The sequence below is a fragment of the Carlito syrichta genome, unplaced genomic scaffold, assembly GCF_000164805.1.
Source record: "Carlito syrichta isolate Samal-C Ts95f unplaced genomic scaffold, Tarsius_syrichta-2.0.1 Scaffold287916, whole genome shotgun sequence".
Lineage (NCBI taxonomy): Eukaryota > Metazoa > Chordata > Mammalia > Primates > Tarsiidae > Carlito > Carlito syrichta.
This window is the reverse complement of record NW_007232012.1, coordinates 47,038-74,836: the sequence shown is the minus strand read 5'-3', so window position 1 is coordinate 74,836 and position 27,799 is coordinate 47,038. Positions and strand designations below refer to the sequence as shown.

The following is a 27,799-nucleotide window of genomic DNA, read 5'->3' as shown; positions in this document are numbered from 1 at the left end:
GACAATTGTGTATAAAAATTATATAGAAGAGCCTATGTATCAAAGGAAGATGTGGGAACTGAGGTTAGTCATCAAATATATGACGTTTTAACAGCAGAAGACAGTGCTAGAGGTATGAAAAATACCATATATGATACTGACTAGAAGAAAATGAGTAAAGCTATCTACCTGATTAAATACTAAGTTAAAGACTAAGGAAAACTAGAAGATAAGTATTGATAGGTAAGTGTAATCAGATTCCTGGAATATCCTTCCTTTATCCCATTTTCATCATATATTTAAAATTGGGAAAAATACTACCAAAAAAAATCTGATTTCTAATATTCAAACTGTAAAGATGAAAATCCTCCGTATAAGGAAAAGAAGAAGAACACTACAATCTCACTACTAAGAGATTACTACTTTTAGCACTTTAGTGCATATGCCTACGTGCACATACCCATATATACATACATACACATTTATGTATACATACCTATGTAAAAACACATATACTTTACTAAATCAGACTCATGCACTATATGCTGTCTGTTAGCCTTTGTTGTTAATAAAGTTCACATTAAATGTTTTTCTATAGCTTTTTTATGCCTCTGGGAATTAAAAAAAAAATTATTTTAAAGATGTGGGGTACAATTCAGGATTAGGTATACAAATGGTCATCATACAGGTAAAGTTTGGGCCTCCCTTTCGTCCCCATGTAGACTGGTTTGAGATCAAGTACCCTTATTAACAATGAAATATTATACAGCCATAAAGAAGGATAAACATATGGGATTTACAGCAGCTTGAATGGATTTAGAGTCAATCATAATCAGTGATCTATCACAGAAACAAAGAACAGAGTACTATATGTTTGCACTCATAAGCAGAACCTGAACAATTACCATAATACTTTTAAAAAGGAATTGGCAGTAACGAGATACTACTGGGGTGGAGTGGGGGGAGGGACACAACATTAATAAGCGTACCTGAATTCTACAGCTTTATGAGCTGTATGGTCACACAGTATTACACTGTTGGACTTTTACAATAGTGTGTTTGTTTGTTCTGCTGGTGTACAAAGGTTGGTAATTTTATGTGCTAAGTTCTAATTGCATAGATGAAGCACTTCTATAATTATTTCCTAGACTTAGACTTGGAGAAAGAGATAGACATTTAATTTGACAAATCCTCCAATGGCTTTCTGGAAGATGGGAATTTAACAGCTGACACCATCTTACCAACTGCCTATAGATCAGAGGGTTCCTGATGCAGGTACAAGAATATAAAAGAGTATTCCACCTATTTACTCTCCCTTCTAAATTCTCTAAAAAATGGCAACGACAAAAGAGAACATATGAAAGGGTTACAAAAATGATTTTAGAAAATGAAATTAAAAGAAAATAATAAAAATAATAAACTTTATTGCTTACCAGAGGCTTCATCAAGATCAAGACACTTTTGTAAGTGATAGTAGCAGTGATTTAGTCATTCTTTAAAGAACTGAGAGTCCTGGAAATTTAACCAAGCCAATGCACTATTTTTTACATTATTAACTGATGAAAATAGTGCCCTTCAGTTATTTTATTATTTTTACTATTAAATATTAATATTATTTTAATGTTTTTAAAGATTGGGAAACAAAAATAAGTCAGAAGGAGCCAAACCAGGACTTTAAGGTGGAAGCCTAATGGTTTTCCCATTGAAACTTCCACAAAATTGCCCTTTGTTTGATGAGAGGAATGAGCAGGGGCGCTGTTATAGTGGAGGACTCTCTGGCAAGGATTTTCTGGGCATTATTTTGCTAAAGTGTTGACTAACTTTCTCTAAACACTCTCATAATAAGCAGATATTATTGCTCTTTGGCCCTATAGAAAGTCAACAAACAAAATGTCTTCAGCAACTCAAAAGATTGCTGCCATGACCTTTGCTCTTAGAGAATGGTCTGCTTTTGTTTTGACTACCACTTCCATCTCTCGGTAGACATGGTTTCAATTGTGCTTTGTCTTCAGAATTATACTATCAAAGTCATATTTCATCTCCTGATACAGCTCTTTAAAGAAATGCTTCAGGATCTTCAACTCACTTATTTAAAATTTCCATTGAAAGCCCTACTCTTGTCTACAGCTGATCTGAGCCCAACGGTTTTGATACCTATCAAGCAGACATTGTGCTCAATCTGAATTTTTCAGTCCCAGTTGTGTTAGCTGAATCAATTGAGATATCTATGGTGTTGGTTACTGTGTTTGCTATTAATTGCTGGTCTCCTTCAATTAGAGCATAAACAAGGTTATTTTTTTCTTCACAAATTAGTATGGATGGATTGCTGCTGTGGGCTTCATCTTCAACACTGTCTTGCCGGCCCCTTTATGGCCCCTTTTTTGCCCAGAATGGGGCCATTTTGTTTATTTATTTATTTACTTATATTTTATTTTAAAGATGTGTGGTACAATTCAGGATTGGGTATACAAGTGGAAATCACACAGGTAAAGTTTTGGCCTCTCTTTGGTCCCTACTTTGCTTGGTTTGACATCAAGTACCCTTATTGATGTTGTTTCCCCTTTCCCCAACCCCAGCAGTATCCCCCTTCTGCCAATCCCTTTCTTATAAGAATCAGCTTATGAGTGAGAACATGTGGTACTCTGTTCTTTGTTTCTGTGATAGATCACTGAGTATTATTGACTCTAAATCCAACCAAGTTGCTGCAAAGTCCATATGTTTGTCCTTCTTTATGGCTGAGTAATATTCCATCATGTATAAGTACAGCATTTTAAAAATCTAGTCCATTTTTGATAAGCAGCATAATTGGTTCCATGTTTTTGCTGTTGTGAATAGTGTTGCAATAAACATGTGTGTACCGATATCTATCTTTTTTGTAGGATGATTTGAATTCCTTCAGGTATATTCCCAGTAGGGGGATTGCTGGGTCATATGGAAGGGCAATTTCCAGTTCTTTTAGAATCACCACACTGTTTTCCATAGAGGTTGAACTAGTTTGTATTCCCACCATCAGTGTAGAAGCATTTCCTATTCTTTGCATCCTCACCAGCATCTGTTGTTGTTTGTTTTATTAATGATGGCCATTCTTACTGGGGTTAGGTGGTATCTCAATGTGGGTTTGATTTACATTACTCTGATGATGGGTGAGGCTGAGCACTTTTTCATGTGTCTGTTGGCTGCCCATATATCTTCTTTTGAGGAACTATCTATTCATGTCTTTTGCCCGCTTTTTCATGGGGCTTTGTGTTTTTTTTCTTTTTGGAATGTTTGAGTTCCCTGTAGATCCTGGGTGTTAGGTCTTTGTCAGATATACAGTTGGCAAAGATTTTTTTCCCATTCTGTGGGCTGTCTTCCCACCCTCTGGATGGTTTCTTTTGCTTTGCAGAAGTGTTCAGCTTAACGAGATTCCACTTGTCTATCTTATTTTTTATGGCATGGACATCTGGGGTTTTAAACAGGAAGGGGTTGCCTACTCCATTTTCTGTAAGGGTGTCTCTTGTGTTTTCTAAGATTCTTATTGTCTGAGGTTTTACATTTAGGTCTTTGATCCATTTAGAGTTGATTTTTGTGTATGGTGATAGGTAGGCTTCCTGTTTCAATCTTCTGCATGTGGTCAGCCAGTTTTCCCAGTACCATTTACTGAATATTTTTTCCTTTCCCCAGTGATTGTTGGTGGAGACTTTGTCAAAGATGAGTTGGTTGAGAAATTGAGGTTTTGTTTCCTGTTCCATTGGCCCATATGCCTGTTCTTGTACCAATACCAGGCTGTTTTGATTATTGTAGCCTTCTAGTAAAGTTTAAAGTCTGGAAGTGTGATAACTCCCGCTTTGTTTTTTCCTAACCAGAGAAGCGAAAGACATTTACAACAAAAACTACAAAACACTGCACAAAGAAATCCAAGAAAACACAAACAAATGAAAAAAATACTCCACGCTTAAGGATAGGAAGAATCAACATTGTTAAGATATCCATCCTACCAGATGCAATCTACAGACGCAACGCAATAACCATTAAGTTACCAACATCATTCTTCTTAGACCTGGAAATGATCATACAGAAATTCATATGGAAACATAAACGACCACGAATAGACTTGCCCTTTCTTAAAACAAGTTATCCACTTGTAAACTGCTGATTTCTTTGGTCTCCTGTTCCGATAAACTTTTTGCAAAGCATTAGTGATTTCACTATCTTTCTACCTAAGCTTCACAATAAATTTGATGTTTGTTCTTGTCTCAGTTTTTTTTGTTTGTTGTTTTTGTTGTTTTTTTTTTTGAGTTGGAGTCTCACTCCATCACCCAGACTGGAGTGTAGTGGCCACTCCGGCCACCGCAGCCTCGACCTGCTGGGCTCTTGCGATCCTTCCGTCTCAGCCTTCCAAGTAGTTGGAACTACAGGCACGCACTACCACACCCGGCTGATTTTTGATTTATTGTACAGATGAGGTCTCGCCAAGTTGCCCAGGTGGGTCTCGAACCCGCGGGCTCAGGCAATCCACTCACCTCAGCCTCCCAAGGCGCGAGATTATCTCAGTTTTAACATAATTCATGTTGCTCTATAAGGGAGCTCTTTTCAAACTTATCCTTCTTAGTGCCCCACACTAGAAGCTGTTCTGACATGTAATAGCAAGTTAGTATGAATTCATTTTGATGTAATATTATGAAATTCATGCATAGTTTCTTCACAATATGCATTTTCCATGAACTTTTGGAAAATGCCTCACACTGTTTGATTCTACTTATAGTAAATATAAAATTAGCAAAACCAGCCAGGCTCGGTGGCTCAGCCTGTAACCCTGTGCCTTGAGAGGCTGAGGTGAGTGGATTACCTGAGCCTGTGGGCTCGAGACCTTCCTGGGCAACTTGGTGAAACCTCATCTCTACAATAAATCAAAAATTAGCTGGGCGTGGGAGCGCACACCTGTAGTTCCAGCTACTTGGAAGGCTGAGGCGGAAGGATCGCCGGAGCCCAGCAGGTCGAGGCTGCGGTGGCCGGGAGTGGACACTGCACTCCAGTCTGGGCGACAGAGTGAAACTCCAACACACACACAAAAAAAAATAGCAAAATCAATTTATGTTGTTAACAGTCAGGAAAGCAGTCAACTGAGTCATGATTTGAGGGCACAAAATCGAGAGCTTCCAGGATGCCAATAATGTTCCATTTCTGGATTTGGATGCAGATTCCACCGATGTGGTTAGTTTGTAAATATTCATCATGCTGCATACTTAAGACCTGTTCACTTTCCTGTATGAAGTTATAATTCAATTTAAAAATTTGCTTAATTAATTGAAAATAATGACCACTCTCAAAATGTTCAAAATAACTGGACACTTCTATTTGTAAAGCTTTCAATGGAAGGACACATTGCATTAACTCTTGCAGTATGAATTCCACTGCTTTTCTAACTGAATATTATTTCTACTACTTCTCTGAAATTCTTTTAAGTTGAGTCCTTTCCTGCCATTTAGGAGCACAATATTTTTCAAATACATTAACATATCACAGGTAACATTTGGGTACAGATTTTAAAATGTAAATCTAAACATTTAATTTCTTCACATATGGATGCATTAGAAAAGCACCTTAATGGCAGAACCACACTTCGGTTTTGTATTGTTTACTGCTAATCACAACTTATATTTAAACATTCTGCACAAGTTATTTCGTTTCACCTGATCCTTTGTTGCTAACTATATATAAATCTTGAGAGTAAAGCATCCACTGTTCAAACCCAAGGATCTGGTACACAGTTAAATCTTGAGCAACTATTCTGGATTCTTTGGTCACAGGGTAAGTACCTTAGTAATTTGGCCTCTGAAGGCTCTAGCTTCTTTTATAGATTGAATTTTGTTCCTTTGTATCCTCAAGGTTTCTTAGACTTGGTACAATTCAATGCTCTATGTCTGTGACATAAAAAGGGCAAACAGTATGACCTCGTCTGTAATAGAGCAGCCCTGTGATTCATGGGTGAGACCATGGTCTTACCTGAAAACCCTCACATGCTCTGCCTTATTAATACTCAATCTTGTGATCAGAACATAGGCATGTTAACAGGATTCCCCTAAAATTATTTTTGTGTAAGAAGAAGTTATTTCAATGCACTGCATTGTGGTATTCAAATATGCAAAATTAAAGAAAATATCTAGGTTAAAGTGAAGTTTTATTTTGCTAAGAAAGGACCTTTTGCAAGCTGCCAGTGTGAATGAATATAATTTAGCTAAAATTTGTAGAGTGTTGATAAGGTTCCTTACAATGCTTGGTTACAAGTACCTAACCTTTAAATGTGTTTTTATTGTACCATAAGCAATACAGCTTCTTCCTCAATAAAATTCTCATCGTAAGACTTAAGTGTTTGGAAAGTTTAAGATGAGCATTTCTATTTTTCTGTTTATATGTGGTTGTTTTGACCTTGGCAAATAAGACCAAAAAAGAGTTTTAGCACTCTTGTTAGTTAAAGATATAAATACTTATTGCCTATCTAACTTTGCCAGAAAATCCTAAGTTTTTCTTCTTTCACTCCCTCTCTTCTTTCCCTACCATCCTCCCTTCTACCTTCTTTCTACATCTCTCTCTTTCACACACACACACACACACACACAACCCTTACATTGCTGTTATCCATATCTTACTGCCTCAGTTTTAGTGAGAGAAACCCAGGCCCTGATGGAAGAGCAGTGGGAAGATGCTATCAATGGTTCTAGGTATCAGCTTCTCTCAGTTGTCCTAAAACTACTGTATGGTTTATTAAATGATTCACTTGATAATATACATATTTATGGTTTGTTGTCAGTTATATATATATATGATATAAAATATGAAATATATATATTTCTGTAGTGTATCTATTGGCCTTTCCTTCTTTGGAGTTCTAGTCATTATCATCAGCAATGGCTTAGGTTGGCTGAACCAAAAACAATTCAGGTATTCTTTGCTTACCAGATAGCATAACTCACATAAACCTCCTTGTCATGTTTGTTATATACTTCTCTTGACCACCACCATCTTGCTATTCTTGCTTCTAAAAACTTTGTAGGCTTTTCTGAAACATCCCACAAACTTCTTAAAAATTGCTAGTTTCTGGTAGGGTGCTCATTTGAAATGAGAATAATCTGGTTGGCTACAGTTTGGATAGTCATCATCAATCAGATGCTATCTAGCCTGAACTTTGAAACAATCCCAGTATGTTGAACAGCCTCACAAAGGATTTCTTTTTCTTACCTATTTATGAACATACTGTACACACACATCTTAAGTGACCCGCAATTGCTCTGCTAGTGATATCAATATAGGTACTTCAATCTTTCAATAATGTTTTTAATCATAAGCTTTAAAGCACAATTGTTTTTACCTCAAAATTCTTAAAAATCTGTTATGGGATAGAAATAAGAGATTAATGGAGATCTTGCAAAATAAGATAAATGGCACCACCAGGATACCACAAAACTGGGGGAGAAATTAATTGAACCTATACTTTTGATAAATATTTATTTTTTGCAGAAGAAAAATGCATACTAGTTTAAGCTGTCATTATACTAACCTACATCCTATTTTTCATATTATTAGTAATACATAATGTGGTAGTTTATATTCAAAAATAAAACTAGAATGTATATACCTCATGTATTTATCCAGAAATACACCAAGGTTACTATGGTTACGAAAAATCCATTACCTTTGAATACAGAATGAAAAAGTTTGACTTAAAGTGTGTGCTATTTATTATAGCAAACATCAACAGCCTTCGGGAGGTTCTCTAACTGGATTCATTTTTCAGTGTCAGAACTGACCCACCATACTACTAGCTTATGGCCTATGCAAGGCAAAAAATTTGAACTGTATGCATTTTTAAATATATTTTGTACTAACTCAAGGTGCAGCAATACCTTTGACTTTCAATGACTCATATTTAAGAGAAAGACGAAAAAAAATCAAACCACCTGGATGTTAAGTGGCTTCTGAATTGAAATGCATTTACTTTACCCATATCCACTATGACAGCAAGATCTATTTGCAAACCATAATGGAAGAATGTTGGTTCTATGCAGAAATTAAAAGGAAACTACCAATAAATGGAGGAGGGGTGATTTTTTAAAATGTTGACACTTTGAATATTTCAGAGAAGACATTAAACCAAGTTATTAAGGAATTTTTGATAGCATAGAAGGCAAAGACTTTTAAATATTGCAGGTGATCACAACCAGGAAAAAAAGGGTAGCTCTTGAAGAAGTTTCAGAATTATTTCTTACCCCTATTAAAGTTTTGTTCATTAAAATGTACATAAGAAGAATAAAAGTAAAAATATAAATGGTTAATAGTCATACAGAAAAGTATTCAGAATAACTAGTGGTTTAAAATGCAAATAAAATAATATTTTTTACTTATAAAATCATCAAAGAGTTAAGAATATAATAATCACTGCTGGTAACTTTCTTGGAAATAATGTGATCATTATAGCAAATTCTATAAAAGTTCACTACTTTTGACTTAGCAGTTACTCTTCTAGGAATATAACAAATAGAAATTTATGTATTACAGTAATATCTATCACACAATACTTAAAATAGAGATAAGTTGGAAACTATTGTTCAAATGGTTAAATGCATTAATGAATAACCATTAGATGAAATATGATGTTATTAAATTATTTAAAAATATTTCTTTAAAAATGTTTAACGATGTGGGGATATAGCTCATAATAAGATAATATGTAAGGATTCAAAATCATACATAGGTTATAGCTCAGCATTGTTAAAATGAATGAAGTAATAGAAAGAATTATATAAAATAGTAAGAGTTTCTCTCTGCATGGTGACATTTTCAGCTATTGGATGTCTGTATGTTTTAAATTATTTTCAATAAGCATATATTACTTTTATAATTAAAATATTATCAATTGTTTTTCTCATCTAGTAGACTGCATCTTCCATTTCTCAGTCTCTCCATGAAGAGACACTTCAGTTCCATACAGATTCATGTTAGTGGCCCTAAAACTGAGATGATTACTGACAGCACCAACTCTCATGAATAGAAGTTCCACTGATAAACCACTCAGTATGGAAAAGATATTAGGTCTCCAATCTCCTGACACAAAGACAAACAATGAGGACCAACAACACTGTAGATACATACATATCATGGCATAGACTTAAGGTGCTCATAAAGACAAAAGCCTGTCTCATTGGTTAGAGTAGTTTCCTATCAGGCTGACTGATTTCAGACAGACAGATTCCCTCTCCCATTTATCTGTGAGTCTTAGGAGACAGTAAGCTTAGGAGGACATAAATGACCTGAATTTAGTGCATATCACAGACATAAAATCTTAGAATTGAAATTGAAAGAGATCTTTCAGGCCATTTTATTCCATTATCATGCAATTTGAGAATCTCTGATAAATGAGAACGTCAGCCTATGCTAGTAGAACTTAATTGTGCCCCCCTTCCAAATGTATATGTTAAAAATCTAACCCCCACGTGATTATATTTGGAGACAGGGTATTTAAAGAGGTAATTAAGGTTAAATGAGGTCATAAGGGTGGAGACCTAATCCAATAGGACTGGCATCCTGATAGAAAGAGGAAGAAACAACAAGAATAAGCTAACACAGAGAAAAGACCATGTAAGCACACAACCAGAAGCCTATCACCTGCAAGTCAAGGAGAGAGACTTGAGGAGAAATCAAACTACCAACACCTCCATCTTGAAATTGTAGCCTCTAGACAGTTAGAGATAAATTTCTATTGTTTGAGCCACCCAATCTGTGATATTTTGTCATGGCAGTCTTAGCAGACTAAAACAGGTGTTGGGTGGGTTGGAATCAATTTCCTGTCTCCTTTTCAGAGCTATGTTGAAAAAAATTAAAATGTGTTCAACAAGTGGACTGTATAGAGGTTAAAAGCATGGAATATGGGGCCAGATACTGAATGGAATTTCTTGACCTTTCTAGGCCTCAGTTTTGCTAGCTATAAAGTTAAAAAAAAATCATGTACATTTTTAAACCCCACTTTAGCTTCTCCAGTTTAATTCCACTCCTCACTGACCAACATTGCAGTTCTAACATGTTTCATATCTTAAGCTACTTGGGGATGAGAGCCAACTAGAAATATAGTTGTGAAAAGTCAAGAAGGTTACAGAAAAAACAATGCTATTGGTGATAACAGAGATGTAGTCTTTAAAATATTGCATTGAGATTGAAAACCATTGAAGAAACTATTTCTACTTTAGCTAGAAAAGATGGTTGGGAGCACTTTACAAATATTCTACTGTCTTTATATTATATTTGATGCAACTGCTGTGCCAATCCACTGTGGTACCATCTACCACACTCTTTCATTGCAGAGCTTATAGTCTCATGGTTTTGTTGATGAGTCGGTCAAACAAAATATACAGTTCAGTATCATGTTGTAGGTGGTAGTAGAAACCATCAGTGTGAATTTGTGCCCTCTCTCCTTCCACACTGCCTCTTTTCTGGCTTTGCACAGTGCCACTTGATATGGCATTCTGCACATTTTGAAAATATTCAAGGCCCACAGTTTGAGACCTGCCATCAGTTGCACCACTTGAAATGATTTGGCTTTCATTTCTGCACATGGAAGGAGTCTGTATCTCTTCTTCTGGTTGTCATCTTTTGTATTTTCTTTCTTCTCTATTGCTTTCTTTTATTCCTACCTCCTCCTATCCTCCATCAGTTCTCCTTTGCTATCTTCTTTATCATCAGTAGTCACCTGACTTCATTTGTTCACTCCTTCAATACTGTTTATTGCATACTCACTCTGTGACGGGTCCAGGAGATGCAGTCATAAACAAGACACATATTGTCATGCTTTCATGATGCATGTGGTTAAACAGGCAGTCCTATTCAAGACAACACAAACATAAATGGGGGGGGCATAATATAAAGGTACTCAGTGAGCATTCAGGGGGATCCCTAACACATACGTGGGGAGTCAGAGAAGTCTTCTCAAAAGAATGTCTGTTATAGGCCCAAAAGGTATGATGTCCCGTTATGTGCAATTTTGTATCTTGGTTCTACAGAAATGCTTTGTGGAGTAATTATTAACATGTGTGAAGTTCATGTTTTAATTTTTTCTAAAATTATTTCTGTGGTCTGTATTTTTTAGTTAAAGTAATGCTGTCAGATATTGTTAGAGTGAGATTAATTTCTTTTTTAGTTTAGTATATGAATTCTGTGTTCTACAGGAAATATAACTCCTTTTTACTAAGTGCTAGTGAATATGTTATGTTTTATAGATATATAGTTCTAATTCTTTTCAAAATGTTAAAAAATTTAATTATCCCCATTTTACATATTCAGAAACTAAGATTTAAAGAAGTTAAGTAACTTGTTAAGACCACACTCTCTTCAACATAGCCAGAATGCTTGGGTTGGTATCAAGGTCTACCACTCATTAGCTGTGTGACCTTGAGTAAGTTACTTAAACTTCCTATACACCAGTTTCCTCGCTTATGAAATATGGGCAATAATAATAACTACCTTGTAGAATAAATATTAGAGAGTTCTATCCAATTATAATGAGTAAAATATAAAAATAATATTTCTTATCCTTTTAAGGTTCTCAGACTAGAGGAGAGACGTGTATGTGCATGTGTGTGTGTGTGTGTGTGTAAACCTGAGGATGTAACTGGATAAATGCCATCCATAAAGCCTCATTCCAGAATCTGTATGTGTCCCCATGAAGCCATGAGCACCAAGAGAGGAGGGACAGTGTCTGGCTGATTCCTTGCTATAACCTTAGTACCTGGTATTAACGTGAATGACTGAATAAATAAATAATTAATCCTACCCCGACTCTAACTTGTTATGACCTTTCATGAAGAACTTAATACCTCTAGCCCTCAGTATTTCCATCAATCAATATTTGATTAATAATGTCTCACATGAGAGTCAAATATGGCATATAAAATATATAACCACAAGTATGATACAAATATAAACACAGTACAGACACCAGACAACATATGTAATGTAGGCCTCTTTGTGTTTAGAAAGTTTTTCAATAACTTACTCCATTTTACTTGAGTCTTATTACACACTTTATAATATCATCCAGGAACATATATTATGTTTCTTCTCAAATGGTCTAAAAATCAGACAACACTGAGTCATGCTTCTGAGTCTTACAATTATTCCTCATTCATGAGAATTTTAAAGTAGTTAACCCATGTGACAGTGGCATTTGTTTGAAATAGTGTCACTGATTCAGCTGGGCTCTGTAAGTCTGACTGGGACCACACAGGTCCAGGTTTCAATCCTGTGGTCTGTTGGAAGCAGAGCAGTCATGTGCTGAGCTCTTTGTACTGGTGCCTTTCCAAGGCCCCTCTGCACCTGAACAAAGGTATATTGGTGAAAACATTTAGGAAAAGGGTGGTAGGACCTACAGAAGAGAGCACACAGTAGGACACCACTGGAAGGAGCTGGCAACACGAGTCATTTTCCAATTTTTTCAGTTTTGAGTTCATAAGTCTAATATGACCACAAAGATAATGAAACTGAACTGGTTAACAGGAGACAAAAATCAAATAACCCAATTTCAAAAAGCACATTTTCAGATAACTGTAAGCTAAATTTACCACTGGCATCCTATATTAATTAGATTGGTTCCAGGACTCTTCAATGATGCCAAAAATTGTGAATACTCAAGCCCCTCAGATACAATGGTGCAGTATTTGTATATAACTTATGCTCATCCTTCCATGTATTTTAAATTGTCTCTAGATTACTCATAATGCTTACAACAATGTATATGCTATGTAAACATTTGTTAAATTGCACTGTTCTTTAAATGTGTATTATTGTTGTATTTTTTTCAAATATATTCTATCTACAGTTGGTTGAATCCACAGATGTGTAAGAACAAATATATAGAGATAGATAGATAGACAGATATAGATATATACACATGTATGTATTCTAATATAGACTATAACTACTAATAGATAACTATAGAAGTCTTACCTGTGACTGTGTAGTTTTCTCCACTGCCTGAATAGATTAGCCTTCCATCCATGTATAAAGAGTACTGAGTTATAATACCATTTACTTTTTTGGGTGGATTCCAAGAGAGTAGCAAAGAATTGGGAAAGGATTTGGCTACTGGTGGCTGAACCTCTTGTGGGGCTGTGGGAAAAAAGATTTATAGAGGCAAATTTTAGTTTACTTTTCTAATTCAAACTTTTCAGACTCAAACCAATAAATCATGGAATAAATCTGAAATCCCATGCATGGAAATGTTCCTGATTCGTGGGAAGCTTGTCAGTAATTGCTTGAGGAATAGTGCTGAATTACTGTCCTGAATTTATGAGAATTTGTATCAATGATGGATGGGGAGTACTTACGCTAGTTCACTTGACTAATGTTTGTGTTACTTCATCAAAAGTACTATTAACCCATATCTCTATGTGGGGCTACACTTACTAAAGCAAGTTAAAGCAGATAGCATCCCCTCTCCTTGAGGAGTTTACAATCTCAGATGGGCAACACTGGTGACTGGTTCATAAAAGAAAGATTTAAAAACCTACACGTAACTATAGAAATAGCCAGAAAAAGCAGAATCAACTTAATTAATTATATATGATGAACACATTGTGTGTATTCCTTTAAAAAAAAAAAAGATCTGATCATTTTATATAATGGTCAATGAATTAGGGTCAAGAAGAACCAAGAGTTTTTAAAAATTGACCCTAAACATATCTACTATTTGGTAATGAGGAATAACTTTGTGGGAAAGTTAGAAGTTTGGGAATTACTTTAATAACAAAAAGGCATGGTGGGTCCAAGCAAAACCTGGAGGATGCAGGAAATGAAGAGAATATAATGAGAAAACACAGGACCATTTGTCCCATATTGAGACTGGTGAAAGTACTTGCAATAGGAATGACAACCATGTACTCCAGTAGATGTAATGACACATTTAGAAAAACAATGCTATTATCGATAGACCAGGCAGGAAAAAAAATATTGAGAAAATGCTTAAGTTGGGTTACTGATAGCATATTCAAGGTAAGGGGAGTCTGGTTAGTTCAGTTCAAAGTACAGAGAACAAAGGGTCACAATAAGGATTCTATAAGATCCTTTATTCTGTCATGGCTTTTCTGTCATGGCTTTTTTATATGGGCCTATGTCTTTTTTTCCCCCTCTTATGTATCTTCTGTGCAAGCAGCACTTGGTAAAGGATTTAAAAGAGGAAGAGGAGGAAGTAGGGGTTGATGGATAAATACTGGGAAAGAGAGAAAGAGAAAGACTAGCTGACTCTTTTTCCTAAATATCAAGTTTTTAAATCTCCTAAAGAACTTTACAACTAGACAGCATAAGAAATGTGCAATTTCTGTCATCCAGAAGAGAGAAATATGAAGTAAAAATGCTTCAAATGTTTTGAGAGCTGTTATTTCTTGAAGTGATGCGTTCTGATGCTTGAGGAAAGCTTTCACTTTGGAGTGCTAAAATATTTTCTCTTTCTCACTGCCTTCTTAACGTATGCTTTCTGAAACATTAATTTATGCCAACAGTTTGTAAGTTCCAAGTACAACAAAAGTGAGACTTAAGTCGGAAGGAACTAAGCAGTGATTAATAATGCCTCAATTGGCATTTGGAGGTTCCATCATACAGAAATAATTGTTGCCTGTGCTGGTGTTTAGCAGTTTAAAAAGACCATGGAAATCAACCGTTTGATTCTCAATTTCATACTGTGCCATACAATCAATTCTTTTTAGTCAGACTGTCTCTAGATTTACTTCTGAGCCATAGTAAAATGAGGAAGCTTTCATTAATCTTTCAGATGCTTCATATTAATGACAAGGCTCTTGCATGAACAATGTAACAGCAATTAAAAAGCCCATTAATCTGCATTACAGCTATTAAAGATGCATGTCATTAAAGGGTATGGAGTTTGATTCATTTTCGCACCCCCCCAAAAAATGGAGCAATTATGGCCTGGCAATGCACTTTGTCATCAAATTAGGTTGGGGTTTTCCAGCAAATGGCCTTGCAGCATTTAGCTCTTCTCCTATTTTATTATTCATGACTGAAATGTGGAAGTCAAGACCTTTGAAATTACTTTACCTTCTTGTGGAGTAAAGATGTTCAATGCATGTGAGCTCTCAGTACAGCCAGCCAAAGTGCAAGCAGTTAGGGTTACTGCATAGTTTTTGAAGGGTAGCAAGCCTGTCAATATGCCTATAATAAAAAGGGACAAAAGAAGTTTGCATGTTTACCATAAGCATCTATAAAGAGCATCGTGTGTGTGTGTGTGTGTGTGTGTGTGTGTGTGTACATGTGTGTAAGAGGCAGAGGCAAAGAGAGAGGCAGACAGAAAGACAGAGAGACAGAGAGACACAGAGATAGAAATCAAAAACATATGCCTCTTTAATTCATTTTCCTGCCTGTCTGCTGATTGTAGATTAGAGTGGCTCAAGGGAAAAAAATTGTGAGATCAACAAATTGCTAAAACAGCTCTAAAACAGTATCTGGTTTCCCCCATTAGAAATGGGGGAGAGCCACACAAAGTTTGTGAAGCAAAGCCCAGTTTATCCAATGGTTAAGATGCATATTATCTTATTCCAGGATCCTAGACCTCCTGCAGAAACAAAGCTATTTAATTTTCTTTTACCTAGCATTTTTCAACCGTATTTAACTAAGGAGTCCTTTTTTATGCAGTATCTATTAACACACTTTAGAAAATGCTACTCCCAAGAGTGGCTTCATTATTTTAACGGCAGGACACATATATACTATTTGTTTATGTTACAGCTAACAAGTATGCAAATTAACATAGTTGAACAATTAGCAAATTAGATAATTATGCATTTGTACTTCTACTTGCAAAATTATTAGTTTATTTAATTAAGACACCTGTCTTAAAGGGAAGTGTTGCACATGGAAGTGTTGAATTAACCTGGCTTGGTGGTGGATATATGAGATTTGTTCAGCAATTAGAAGTACCTGCAGAAATGAAAACACATTTTGTTTACTGGTGTTCATAATCAAGGCAGAAACTCTTTATTTAGTTAATCCTGTGAATTAAAGTATACAAATATAATTTGTGCAATTGCTCACCACTATTTTTCCTTGAAGAAGTTTTTCAGAGCAGGCTTTTATTCTAAAGAATACCATCATTCTTATAAAAATTTGGTTCCACTTGTGGTATCCCTTTATTGATTAAACCTTCAATAGCTTAGAGAATGTATTATTGCTTTAAGGTGCCAATATTGGCGACAGCTTGCATCAGTCAAACACAAATTTTAATATATATGTTTCCATGTTCTCCCTTCCCAATAGAAAATTTTAAAAATTAAAAGGGCAAATAGCCAGGATGAAGCAAGGACCATGGGCCATTGTTTGTTCTGATACCTCCTGCTTGCCCTCAGTGCCTAGTGCTGCCTCCAAGTCTTCATGCAAGCAGCTCCCCAGGCATCTCCCTGGGCTATGGAATCCCGTCTGCCATGCCTCTACATGCAAATATCCATCCACTTGGCATCAACATCTTAGCTCATGGCCAGAGAAGACAGCAAGCCAATGAGCTAATACGCATACACATGTGACCATCTCGTGCCAAACTCAGCTCTCTCTAATTTCAAAACCCCCTTGTGTCACAACCTTCTGCTTTCTCTCATCTCTGCCACTGTGATTGTCATTTCCTCTAAAATCTTCCAGACCATGACCCATATTCTGAGTTCACTTTCTTTTAAGAAGTTATTTTCCCTTCTACCAAATGTCTTAAAAGCAAGCTAGCATTATCACATACACTTCCTCATCACATAGAAGTGCAGTGGTAAATAGCATGGATGTTTGGGCCAGATTGCCTGGGTTTAAATGCCAATTCTGCTGCCAATTGGCTGTCTGGTTTTGGGCAAGTTGTTCAGGCCTCTGTGCCTTAGTTTCTTCACCTGTAAGCAAATAATATAGTGCCTATCTTGAAGGGGAGGCCTCACAGGCTTTACCTGTGAGATGTGTATAATATAGTACTTACCTCAAAGGGTTTGTATTAAGATTAAACAATTTTAAAAATATAAGATACTTAATGTGGAATATCATAAGCACTGCAAGTAGAGAGCTCTTGTGCAGAGCTATGTCAGTCCATATTACATTACTATTGCAACCCTGTACCTGGCTCCTTGTGCTACTCAATGATTTTTATCTTTTAAGGATCACCAGTGATTCCTTAAATACCAAATCAAGTAACTTTCCTTTGTCCTTATCTTCCTACACTAACTGGGATTTGGCATTCTTCAGCTTTCTTCTGTGACACTGAATTTTTTTAGTTGTTCCCCTAGACTACTAGAGAGTTTCTTTCTTTCCTTGACTGACTCAAGTCCCTCTCACTGTTCCTTAAATAGCTTTTGTTTCACAAGTTTGAGTCCTCAGGTTTCTTTCTTTTTCTAAGCACTTGCCTGTGCTAGCTTGTCAAGCCTCATCTCTCAATGATCACATTTGTATCCACAGATTTTACAACTATCCCAATGGTAGGTAGGAATGTGTCTGCAAGACATTTCTCCCACCTGGCTATCCTACCGGAACTTCATACACAGCATGCCTCAGACCTGACATCCTAAATAATTTCATAAGTTTTATTTTACCTTTTCTTAATCCCTCTGCTATGATCCCCAAATTCCAGGCTCAAAACTAAGGTATCATCATAAAATATGTGTTAGCCATTATATCCTTAGAAAATCTTTGGCATTTGCCATGTATTGCCAAGTTGGAATCTACTGCAGGATTCCAAATAAGATTACTTGCATGTTGGAATTAGTATAATGCCACATTAAGAAATTAATCAGTCCCCAGAGAATAAAACTTTTAATACTAATGTGGGCAAGAAAAACATGCTGGGATTTGAGGTTAGTTTCCTTTTGTCACCACTTAATCAATATGGCATATGTGAAAAGTAATGCCTCTCAGAGGTGAACATGATTTAACTGAGGCATATAAATGCTATGTCTAAAAAGAGATAATGCTTGTATACAGGTTGGTGATCTGAAAACCTTAGCCTGAAGATGTGTCATACATCCAGGTAATATCATCATTGAGAAACATAATAGTTCTATTATTTTGCAATTTTGCTACCTGATTCTATAAAATACCTTATCCTGAGACATTATTTTCTCCCAAATAATAACTAAAGTACAATGTTGGAATTGTAACTGTTGTATCAACTAATCAGGAAAGGTATTAATGTAGACTTTCACAAGGATCTTGTCAAATCAGATACTGAGTTCATATCCACTAAATGATCATGAGTGTTTTCTTTAACCTTCCTTGCTATCACTTAAGGAGCTACTTTGTGTGTATGTGTGTATGATAAGATTTCTTTGCTAATTCCCCAAAACTTTACTTTAAAGACCTTAGAAAATAAGCAATACTCTTTTCAGCAAATGTGCTTTCTTCAGCTTTGTGCTTTGGTAGAAAAGTTTACCAAATTGAATTGTATTTCATAGAAGAATCCTGAGATTTTTAAAGAAAGATGCTGGAGAGAAAGTAGATCATCTTTCAGGCCATTTATCAAAATGCTTACATTTCCCATTTCAAGCCAGGTGAAACAATAAACACTGAGAAATGAGAGCTGCAAAATAGAAAACAGAAAAAATAAAAAAGAAAGAGAAAGCTGATGTTTTGGCTCTTGCCAACTTTGGATCCCAGGTTGAAGGTTTTAGATAGTTTGTAAATCACACTTTCAAAAAATGTGCTGTATTTTCTAAGCTGGAGTGCTGTTTCTTTCCTATTTCTAGTGGGAAACTTGCTCAAAATGTGTGTCTCAGAGACAGTTTGTTAAGTCATCTGAATAATTTTCCCTAAATGTAAGGTACTATTATCTATTTCAGTAAGAAGAACAGTATAACGATTCAATGCTTTCTCTCCTTTTGTCAGGTTTCAATTAAGCATTATGTAGCAGAAGATGCTGGTCAACCAAGTGGATTTCACATCTCAAAATAATGACAAAGCCATCTCATTTTCTGGGACATGTGGTTTATCTCTCTTGATTCTCAGTATGGAGAGTTTACCAGGGTGGGTTAAAGTTGAAGCTTATAAAAGTTGTGCTATTACCAAAGGAAGAGAATAAGTATAGTCTCTCAAAGACTGAGTAAGGTAGCTCTTCTTGGAGACATCCTTTGAAATCATTGAATGATTATCCTAATGGCCTTGCTTCAAGTGTCAGAGTCCTACTTCAATTATGTACTCTCAAGAAAAAAGTAGTATTACTAGGACAATATATTATTATCAAAAAGTATTTATCAATTTTTCTTCTATATGTCTCTGGATAAGGTGCTAGAGAATACAACTGATTTTTTACAAAGCTTCGAATATAAAAACATTAACACTAGAAGAACCCCGATAATAATAGTAAGAAATAGTAAGATTAGTAAGAAATAGTAAGATTAATACATAAAGCAGAATGTGTGCATATATGCCAAATGAACAAAGGCATTTATAAGATCTAGACTTGCTAGTCCAAGATGTCAGGAGACCTATATTTAGTTAAAGACAAATTTTACAAATGGATAAGCATTGGAAATATATTTTAGTATTAAATTTAAAAGAATACTGATAAATATACAGTATGACATATTTATAAAAGAATCCTAGACAGAAGAACATATCCACAGAAAACCCAGGAAGAGAAAATGGAGTAGTCTCCTTTTATAGCACTTAGAAAGTTTATAATAAAAAGCATATTCTGATAGAGAGAACTTTAAGATTGACTTGAATGTGAGTCTCCTTTTGTTTTGTTTTGTTTTGTTTTTGTCATTGTTGTTCTTTTAATTTGAGAGTGTCCCTATCACACGATAGGCTGATGACCTCTCAAACTCCCTTTCAGCCACAAAACTCTGTGAGATTAGAAAATGGCCCCAACCATGTCAGGAAACTTGTCAGTTTTTCCTGATAATGGAAGAGGGCAAGCCGAAAAAACATTCAATAAGCATAAAGTAAGCATTATTGATGTCTTAAAAGTGTTAGTATCCCATGAAACACAGGAGCATGGGTATCTGGATTAAAATCATTGGCACCAGCAGGACCATAACTCTCACTGCTAAGCGATAATGCATTTTGCATTAATGCTTAACATTGAGAAATCCTGACATGTCACACCAAGGGAGTTTGAAGTCAAGTAAGTAGATTCCCTTTGAATTGCAGTCCTATGGGCCACAGTGGGTGCAGAAAGCCCAAGCTAAAAGAACAGGGACAGGGACTTGATTTAAGGAAAAGAAACACATCAGAACAGGAAGTTTAAGAATCTCCTGCACGTGGCTCCAAACTGTGTTCTGAGGGTGTTCACCTGGCAGAGGGGAAGAGGTCACCTGGAGAATCTTGCCATTTAAACATCTTTGGTAATGATTCGGGTAATTCCTTGAATGCGGAGGATATATCCTTTTACTTCTTTACTTGTCCTCTATTCCAACAGTTATTATCATGGTTTGCCCAAGTAATCGTTGACAGAAAGACGAAGACTTTCATCTTCTTAGCTCCATTCAGCTATTTCCCCCACTCAAGAAAGCCCTCCCCCACCCCACCCCTTTCAAGATGCCAGCAAAGTAACAGACATTGTTTCTTTGGACTGATAGATTATTATCTCCAACACTTTCTTTCCTTTGCTCTAACCTCAAGTTTCAAAGGAGTCAAAGAGAAATATTAATAATAGGAGGCAGCCTGACGACCTAAGAGAAAATCATTGTGAGGCTGACACCAGCTGTGCACGCTTTTGTGCTTCTAATAGGACACTGTATGCTGAGAAGCAGGAAAACAACAGAGAAGTCTGCTTTGACGTTGAAATTTTATGATTAACTCCTCTGACTAAATGTAGACAAGTATAAATGCTCTGCCTGGAAACCGAGCCTAAGACACAAAGCAAAATGGCATCCTTTTTAAAGCCAAACACATTTCGGAGAAGAAAAAAGGACTCTGTTTCTATTTACATACTTCAGCAGACTCCTCCCCCCTCCCCCACCCCACCCCCAGCTGCCAACCTAGGTGTTTGGCCGGCATCCACTGTAATCTGTTCTCCTTCATTATGTTAATCTGTGGGCGGAAAGATTTCTGTCATCTTCGAATCGCTTGTACAGCAATGGTAAACACCTTGGCCTGTCTGTAATTGGACAGGTGTCTGCATTGATGTCACCCAGCTTTTAATTCAATTAAAGAACTGGCTGCTCTGCTCTCATCACCCACTCATTTCCGTTGCACTTTTAGTCTGGCAGTGAAATCTGCACACAGCAATTGTCTACCCCGAGTTCAAAGTCAGGGGTTCCTTAGCAAAGATCATGCACAATATTTCAAAGGGACTTCAACAACAATCCAAGAGTATTTTCATGTTAGCAAAGGCATTTGGAATAAATAATATAGAGACTCTCAATTTCCTCTCTCTCCCTCTCCTTATCTTTAAATTCTACACTATCTAAACAGTGTCTTCTACTGCTGGCCAGTAATTAGGAGCAGTCACAGTAAACAGAAAAGCTGTTTCTAGCTTCCTCTCCCCAGGGCTTTCCTCTATCTCAAGAGAACTCATCAGAGTACAATGCTCTTATTTATTTGCTGGCATTTCACATTTGGATCAAGAAAGTGAGGGTGGGCAAGAGCAAGACATTTATTAAGAGGGCCATCTGGTAAGGGATGCCACACAGGCAGAGCTGCTACTGCTACCTGGAGACATAATGGAAGAGCCCACATTTTAAAAGAAAACTGGCCAGGGAAGGAGAGCAGAAGAGGAGACTTCTGGCTCAGGATTCTGCTGCAGTGCTGATAAATTCTAATTTTTAAGTATACATCCCAAACCAACCCCGTGGATGGATTAAAGAGAGTAAATCAATCCAACATGCCATGCTTCCTTCCCACTTAAAGGAACCTCTGAAAATAAATTAAAGTTCTAACACAGACATTTTGACACAATGACCCCATGAAACTGAATAATGACATTTGTTAAATATGGATGAAAATTTAATGGTCTAATAGAGATCTGGAAACACACTCAGGATGCTTCTCCTCTGGTTCTTAGCAGCCTAGGAAGGTGGGATTTGTTGTTGTGTTTGGGATATTTTATATATAAATAAGGATTTCTAATATTTATAAAATGAAAGTCAATTTTTCATTTTACGCAAAAGGTGGAATAGTAAACACAGTTAACCCAAACCTAAGGCAAGTCTTTGGAAACTTTAATACTTATTTTTCTAATAGTTAATTTTCCTCAAATAGACTTTTCGACCTTGTTTAAAATTTCTAGTAGGGAGAGCAGATGATTATATATCTACCAACGACTATGCAGATTTAGATGCCTACAACCAGAGAAAAAAATATTCTTTTATTTTCTTCATAAAATATGGAACTTAATTTCAGTCTTAGATCACTTAAACAGTGATTTTAATTGACCTCAAAGCATTATCCAGTTAAGATTCTCTCCGCAGTTTTACATTCAACCTCAAATTTTTAATCAATATCTTTGTGGTAAGAACTACAGAGTCTCTGTCATTTTCATTCTAATTCAGCAATAAGTTTGAAGTTACACACTTGTGTTCTTTATCTTACATAAAGGGCTGACACTGAAATTATTAGAATTCTCCAACAAATATTGGACCCGATTAAGCAGGAAGGCAGGGAAGGAGATAGGAAGAAAAGGAAAGAAAGAGAAATGGAAGTCATTCCCTATTGACCAGTGTCTTAGGTGCCGGCTAAAAGCCTCTGATAGTATTCTTCCATTGTACAGAGGGGGCTGCTGATGGGCAGAGTGGAAAATGTGGTGCACAAATTCATACAGCTAGAAAGCAGCAGAGACAAGATTAGAACCTGTGTCTTCTGACTCCAAGATCATTGTTTTTTCCATTCAACCTAAGTCCCAGTACTGCAAGAAGAAAAAATGTTGAAGAAATGTTACTAAAAATAACAGCACAATTTCATAGCAAATACTTCATTGTAAATGTATCTTAAAATGTGTTAAACGTTCAAATTTATACTAAAACATCTTGTCTACAAACAGAAAGTGGCATTCCTATTACCCCAAATGAGTAGGCATGTATGCCTATAATATTCCTCTACAAAAACAACCAACTCATAAGAAAATCTACTGGGTGTGTGTGTGTGTGTGTGTGTGTGTGTGTGTGTGTGTGTGTATTGCTGGGTACAACAGTGAACTTTTATTTATTACTATATGTATATGTAACCTTTTTGATTTGCTCTAAATATAATACAAATATAAAATGATCACAACAGATAGAAAACAGAAAAGTTGAGGTGACTGTTCCTTTTTTCATCAAACTTTAAAGTATTTGCATTAAAGTTATAAGCATTATGGACATGTCTAGTGGATTATCACTGTACAGCAAAATGTATATATTGTCATCATTTTTAACTATGGCTGATTATGGTACCAAAAATAAATCCAAATCCTTCACTGAAAATTCTTATTGCATAGAATAAAATGAAAAATTTGTAAAGAAAAAAACTCTGAAGATTTTGCAACATACAAGTAGTTCAGGCACATTATGTATTCAGGAGAGTTAGACAAAGCTATTAACTCATCAACACTGCATTACCTAATGAAATTCTTCTACATTAGCTAAGCAGGAACATTACATCATTTCTATTTTTACTATTTATGTCATAGGCCATATTTTTGTCCTGTGAATTTTTTCAGATCAATTTCTTTCAAGATTTACATTTACAGAAATAGTTTATAATAAACTACATTGAAATATTAATTTATGACATACTATAAAAGTTGGCAAAGACTTCCTCAAAATTCACCTTTCAATAATACCATCAAAATGAATTTTTCTCATTTACTTCTGATGTTTGCCTATTGTGACAGAGATCACTAATTGCCCTCCTATTATATACTATAATCTTCTTCAATAAAACTAAACCACTGTTTAACTGGGCAAATGACCATTTTGAATAAGGACATATTTCCCAACATTCTCTGCAGTTACGTACAATCATGTAACTAAGTTCTGACCATAGAATGTAATCAGAGGTAGAAGAACAACTTCCAAAATATATCTTTAAAGTGAATGTATCTTTCTTTAACCATTCCTCCTTCCTGCTGGATAGAAATCAGACTGGATGACTGAAGCTCAAGCAACCACCTTAGACCATGAGATAGAGGCCTTGTGTCTAAGGATGGCACAGCAAAAACACGAAGTGTATGGTCTCTGGCACTAGGAACATCCTGCCTCTGTGATGGCTTACTAAGGATACTTATTACCAGTGAGAGAAAACCTTCATCACTGTTATTTTAGGTTTTCTGTTTCTCAAGTGAAACAAATTAAAAATTCTAGACTCATCTCTATTAGTTTTTCTCCCATAAAACACTCATTTTGTATGTAACACTGTACTTCTGAGAGAGTACTTGAAGTATATCTTGGTGCTACAGAAAATCAGATTGCAAAGATACAATGCAGCACTACTGGCGAACATAGTAGATCATTTTTAAAAAATGAATATTTTTTGCTCCATATAATAATCAACAGTGCAGCAATATTGGCTTCCATTATTTTTAATTGCAAATATATAGTGGTTTAGTTCTATTATGAGTATAAGTTTTGAAATCAATCTTTAGATGCTATTCACTTTACCAATAATTTTTTTCCATTGGGTAAATCTGTGTTAAGTTTCAAATATGTGTTTAAATCGTGATTGTTCTGTACATTATTTCATAAATCTAAACAGCTAGGGCAGTGGAGACTTTACTAAGAAACAGTAGTTCAATACTCAATCCAACTCAGCATAATAAAACAATATTAACATTACATTCGCTACAGGGTTAGTAACAGAAACCTGAATTTGCTTATCTATTCCTTCATTCATTCTTTTAAGAAAAGTATAGTGATCAACTACCTTGAGCAGAATAGTGAACAAGGGTTGAAATAAATGTAAAACATGATACTTGTCCTCCAGTAGCTTATAGTCTAATGAAGAAATAACATGGGTACATAAAGAGGACCCATAGGCAGTTTTGACAACTGTGGAACAAGAATTCAAGTTGGATTTTTTTTAAAAAGTCATGGCATTGAATTAAAGTTGTCTCTCTGCAGACTTCTCGGGTAAGTATGGTATTAATATATACTGGACAAAATATATATACATATAATGTATGTACATACAGACACATACATAGACATATAGACGTACCATCTCTGGTGAACTGACAGCTGAGTTTAAGTTCCAAAGTCAGGCATAAGGCAAAAATAACTTATGATTTAAAGTCCGCTTGATAACTCCTAATATGGGCCATAAAGTACAGTACATTTGGTTTTGTGTATGCCTCTAACTCTTCATTAATCAAGGATTCTTTAGGGTTCTTGAATCTTCATTCTCTCTTTAAGCACCTCAACAATGAGTTTCACTTCTTTGTCAATGACTGGGAAAAATCTAAAATCATTCAACATTCTTTTCAGTTAACAGATATTGACATTCAGGACTTGATAGCATCCTTTGCCTGTAACATTATTTTAAAAGTTTTTCCCATCCTTTTTCACTTCCAAGTTGTATAGTTAAGTGTTTGCAACTTAAATATATGCAGATAAGACTTCACCAAGGTATTGCAATGATAATGTACACATTGAATTGCACTTATCTATCTTTTATCTGAATCTACAGGACATCTTTCAATTTGGAATTTAGTTTTTTGTTATCTTTTCTTTTTTGTTTTGTTTTTCATTTCCTTATGTAAAGAGTGACCTCCTTGCCTCGCCAGTGGGTATCACAGCAGGTGAGGAAGCTGGTTAAAAATGCAGAATCTAACACCATATCCTCAGACCAAGTGAATCAGAATCTGCATTTTTACTAAGATCTCCAGGTAATTATCACTTCCTTTCCACTGGGAACTTTCAAAAGCACTGTACTTGGGGGGTCAGAGTCCCTACTTAACATTGCCTCTATTTTTACCCTGGCATTTCTCTGGCGGCAAAACTAATGCAGTTGGAACAAGAAGCAGGACTGAAACAGGATAAATTCAAGCCTAGCAGGTAAAAAGGTTTCCATTTTACCTGACCATTCCTTTACACCAGTGTTTCTCAACATATGGTCCGTGACACTTCTGCCAAAGAACCAATAGGAACACTAAGCAATTTCTAAACCCTAGGCCAAATATAAGGAATCTTGTGTGAGGGGTTTATGGATCCGGATTTTATACGCAATCTGAGAATCACCTTATAACCAATGACCAATAGATTTGAGAGTCACTAATCATTACTAGTATCCATGCGAGAGGGGGAAAATAAATAGAGACAGATTTTCAGTATGTAACCCACTTTTTTCAGGTAAAAGATTAAAGTCCCTATATATGAGGATTGAACCAGTTTTAGTGGTAAAAGCAATATTATCAATTGCATTATAAATTAAAATGTCTTTATTTTTCTACATAAATTGAGACTTACTTGGGTTATCTGAAAGATTATTATTATTGGTTCATCTGTTAAACTATAGTGGATAATGAATAGCATTTACTATTATTATTTTACCTGAGGAAGGAATATAATTCCTAGACTTTAGCTCAATGTAATGCAACAATAAAATTAAGAAAATCTTTTCTGTATACCAATTATATCCACATGCCAGGTGATATAGTAATTATGCTGATAATTAGGCTTACATGTTTGAAGATCTTAAGGACAAAATGATTGTATATGTGCAAACTCTTGAATCCATTCATTCTTGACATAATTTCAAATCAAATTGTGAAGTCACTTTCTGAGCAGCCCTCAGTTTGAGGGGAAATGCCAGGACTGTCTCTCTGGGCTGCAGCTTTGCATGTTAACAGGGCTGGAGGGAAAATCAGCAAAAGCTTCCCAGAGTTAATTGGAGCCCTTTGCAACAAGTCTAAAGATGCACAGGAGTGATAACTGCAGGGCTTTCTACCCTGAGGCTCTGACTGAGGAAATGAACCTTGAAGAACTCCTTGCTCTGAACCTTGGCCTTGGGAGGGCACAGAATTCAGACCCTGTGGCCCAAAGGGGCCCATTTGCTCCTGAATGGGGCTGTTAACCCTTCAACTCTCCATTGCTACTGGGATTTATCTCATTTAATCCTCTGGTAGCCAAATTCATGAATGGTAAATATTCTGTTTCACTATTCTTTCCATTCTCTTAGTTGGTATTCATTTATAATAATTTTCTTTTCTTTTGCCTTCTGTTTTTTCTAAGTCTGACCATAGTTTCCTACTTCTTCCCAATAATATTGCACTTCATTTTTGTTGTCATACAATGCTCCTTTGCTAATATTATCTACTTACTTTTAACATTTTATTACTTTTAAACATTTCTTTTCCTCCCACATTTTTGAGTTGGGAAGTGAAAGTTGTAAGAATTTCTGGATACAATTGAAATGTGATCACTGGCGTCAAACTCCTCCTTTTCAGTGTTTTCCAATGTTAGCTATACAATAGAATGGCCTAAAATCCTTTTAAAATGATGGCCAGGCTACATTCTAGACTGATTAAATCAGACTCTGCAGGTGGGGCACATGGGCTATAGTATTTTCCAAAGACTCCCAGGTGACTCAGTATGCACCTATGGTGTAAACTACCTTATAAGAATCCCAGTGAAATAATGAAAGGTTTAGAAAGACCTGTAAGGATACCAGGCAAAGATGCAGGACTAATGGAAAGAGAGTCCCAGACAAACCAAATCCTGAGCTGGGTGCAAAATTCCAGCAAGCTCTCAGTGCTCCTGTTAATACTTTACCAAACACTGAGAAGAAAGGAGCTGAAACTGCAGGATTACTGTGTGGCTGATGCAAAGTTACCTCAGTTGACCCTGTCATGATTCCAGTGAAGGTTTTTATTGATGGCAATTGGCTATCTGGTAAAATGATTTGAAAACGATTT

The 27,799-nt window shown here is 35.9% G+C and overlaps 1 protein-coding gene across 1 annotated transcript in view; it reads right to left on the bottom strand.

The window, feature by feature from the left end:
• Positions 1–27,799, bottom strand: part of LOC103255181 (usherin) — a 465,104-nt gene that overhangs the window by 401,314 nt on the left and 35,991 nt on the right. Inside the window, exons 11-12 of the mRNA XM_008053149.2 lie at positions 15,055–15,168; positions 12,952–13,113 (exon numbers count right to left, since the gene is read on the bottom strand). Of these exons, the coding sequence (XP_008051340.2) occupies positions 12,952–13,113; positions 15,055–15,168 (276 nt within the window). The remainder of the gene's footprint in view (positions 1–12,951; positions 13,114–15,054; positions 15,169–27,799) is intronic.